This window comes from Marmota marmota, unplaced genomic scaffold, assembly GCF_001458135.2.
Source record: "Marmota marmota marmota unplaced genomic scaffold, marMar, whole genome shotgun sequence".
Classification (NCBI taxonomy): Eukaryota; Metazoa; Chordata; class Mammalia; order Rodentia; family Sciuridae; genus Marmota; species Marmota marmota.
Genome location: NW_026000000.1, coordinates 6,637,154 through 6,639,552, shown reverse-complemented (window position 1 = coordinate 6,639,552; position 2,399 = coordinate 6,637,154). Strand labels below are relative to the sequence as shown.

Sequence of the window (2,399 nt, the reverse complement as noted above, 5' to 3'; positions counted from 1 at the left end):
ACTGCCTCTGTTTTCAAAGAGAGCCATGGAGCATTACTTCCATGGGATTGGGTTGCTAAGCTTTCCCAGCAAGGAATAACTGGAAGAAAGCTTTGGAAGACAGAGATTTTGAAAAAGGAGAGAGAGGCAGTTTGTCTAATTGCCAAAGATTCTAACTCAGAAAATATAGGGGAAACATGAAGGGAAGTAGAAAGGGATCTAGCAGTGTTTTGGGGCAAAGGTATTGAGAAGTTTCTAGTGGGATGTTTTGTTGTGGGAAATAAAACACCAATCAAAAGCACAATCAAAAGTTATTTCTGGGGTAGGTTAGTGACTAGAAGATGAATTGATCTGAGACTGGGACCTAACTCTTACTCTCTGTATCACTGTCTGCAACTTAGTGCCTGGAACTGAATAAATGAGAGTTGAGTGGCTCTGGAGGGAAATCATCTGCACAGATATGAACCTGGGGTTTGGTTTGCAGATGGCACAAAGGGAGGTGGGGGGAGAGAGGGAGCTTCTGCAGACACCTGGTACTCCTGCTTTCCCACATCTTCAGCCAATAGGCATGAGTGAGTGAAAATGTGGTTTTGCTCTCACAGCCACAGGCAGCATATTCCCTGTCTTCTAGCAGCAACATCAGAGGCCTGGGCTCTGGTGGTGCCCTCTAAGGCCCCTGCTGCATGTCACTGTGCTGACTTTTGTTAAAATATTAATCAACAATGTTACAAGGAAGGTTTCCTTTTCTAAATATTCAATCTAGAGGCCAGGAAGGGGTCACCCACTAATTCTTTGCCTGTGCCCAAGTTTCAGGACAAAGGGCATGTGTGACAACTATGGGCTGCTTAACTAAACAAGATAATCTTTCGTGACTTATCTCATAGTAAGCTGAGGACCATGTTCCTGTTTCTACCATTCCTTCTCCTTCTTCTGTGTCTGGTGACATCAGATACTGTAACCAATGAGGAAGTTCAAAAGACCTGCCCTGTGATGGCCTGTATTCCTCCAGGCATGAACGGTTTCCCAGGCAAAGATGGACGTGATGGAGCCAAGGGAGAAAAGGGAGAACCAGGTACCTGTTGGCTCTTCCAGCTGTGTGACTCTTTACCTTCCAGATATAACTGGCTGGGGAAACAGGAGGAATGTCCTATCTAGGCAGGTTAAGGTTTTCTCTGCTATATAATATAACTCAAATCAGAGATGCATCTCCTGTCCTCTGCCATTTTAGACCTCCACCCATCATTTTGTGACATATGTTATCTTGCCTGTCCAGGAAAGCATCCTTCAGGCAACACAGGAGGATTATTTCTTCACTGAGTCTTTGGAATAAGTGGCTCAGAGGTTGGCCCTGAGTCAATGTCTCCTTTCTCTGGGAAGGGATTCCACATCAAGTTCTTGGGTAAAAGCAAAAGCACAGAAAATGAGTCATGTTTTCTTTATCTTCCAACAGGTCAAGGGCTCAGAGGCTTGCAAGGCCCACCTGGAAAGTTAGGGCCTGCAGGCCCCCCAGGTCCCCCTGGATCAAAAGGGGCAGTGGGTAAAAAGGGAGACCCTGGAACATGTCCAGGTAAGATCCATCTAGAGAAGATTGCGTTAAAGGTGCTCATTTTCCTGAACCCAAAATATCAGCTGGGAGGTGTCCTTTTCCTGACACTTTAAGGGAAGAGGCCTGACTCTGCTTCTTGTCCCAAGGCCCTCAGCCCTCTCTAGGTTACTTGGAGCCTTGAGGCATTGCCACCAATGCCTAAATACAGATTTACTAACCTCTCAGGGCTGCTGCCTCACCAAGCATACCCTGGGCCCAGACAGAGAAAGTAGGACAACTGACTGTGGGCTTAATATGTCTTTTGTCCCAAGAGAGTACATCCATGTCTTGGCAGTTATCTCTTCATAAGAAATCAAGCCAAACCTTAGTGGGTTCAAAACACAATCATTTATTTAAATACAATTTTGTGCGCCAGCCACAGAAATTCTGGTTTTAGCTGAGCTCAGTCTGTGGTCAACTGATGGATGACCCATGGTTTCATTCATATGTGGGTGTCAGCTTGATTGAGATTAATTGAGCCACAGACCTCTTATCTGACAGGTCAGCCAGGGCTTGTTCAAATAGCAGAAATTTTTATATTCCAAGTTGTAGAAAGAATAGAATCTTCAAGGCCTCCTGACGCTCACAACACATACATTACCATTTCTGCCACATTGATTGTTCCTAACAAGTCACAAATCTGGCCCAGTTTCAAGGAGTGTCAAAATAGTCTCTATTTTTTTATGAGAGAACCTGCTATTTTTTGCCATCTATGACAAACAACTTGCCTCAGACTCTCCTCACTCAAATAATGAGATTCTCTCTCTCTCTCTCTCTCTCTCTCTCTCTCTCTATATATATATATATATATATATATATATATATATATATATAT

General features: G+C 44.1%; 1 protein-coding gene across 1 annotated transcript in view; it reads left to right on the top strand.

Annotated features, from left to right (window-relative positions):
• The first annotated feature begins 674 nt into the window (after window positions 1–674).
• Window positions 675–2,399, top strand: part of LOC107153349 (mannose-binding protein C-like) — a 4,610-nt gene continuing 2,885 nt past the window's right edge. Inside the window, exons 1-2 of the mRNA XM_015498887.2 lie at window positions 675–1,051; window positions 1,430–1,546. Of these exons, the coding sequence (XP_015354373.1) occupies window positions 877–1,051; window positions 1,430–1,546 (292 nt within the window). The 5' untranslated portion in view covers window positions 675–876. The remainder of the gene's footprint in view (window positions 1,052–1,429; window positions 1,547–2,399) is intronic.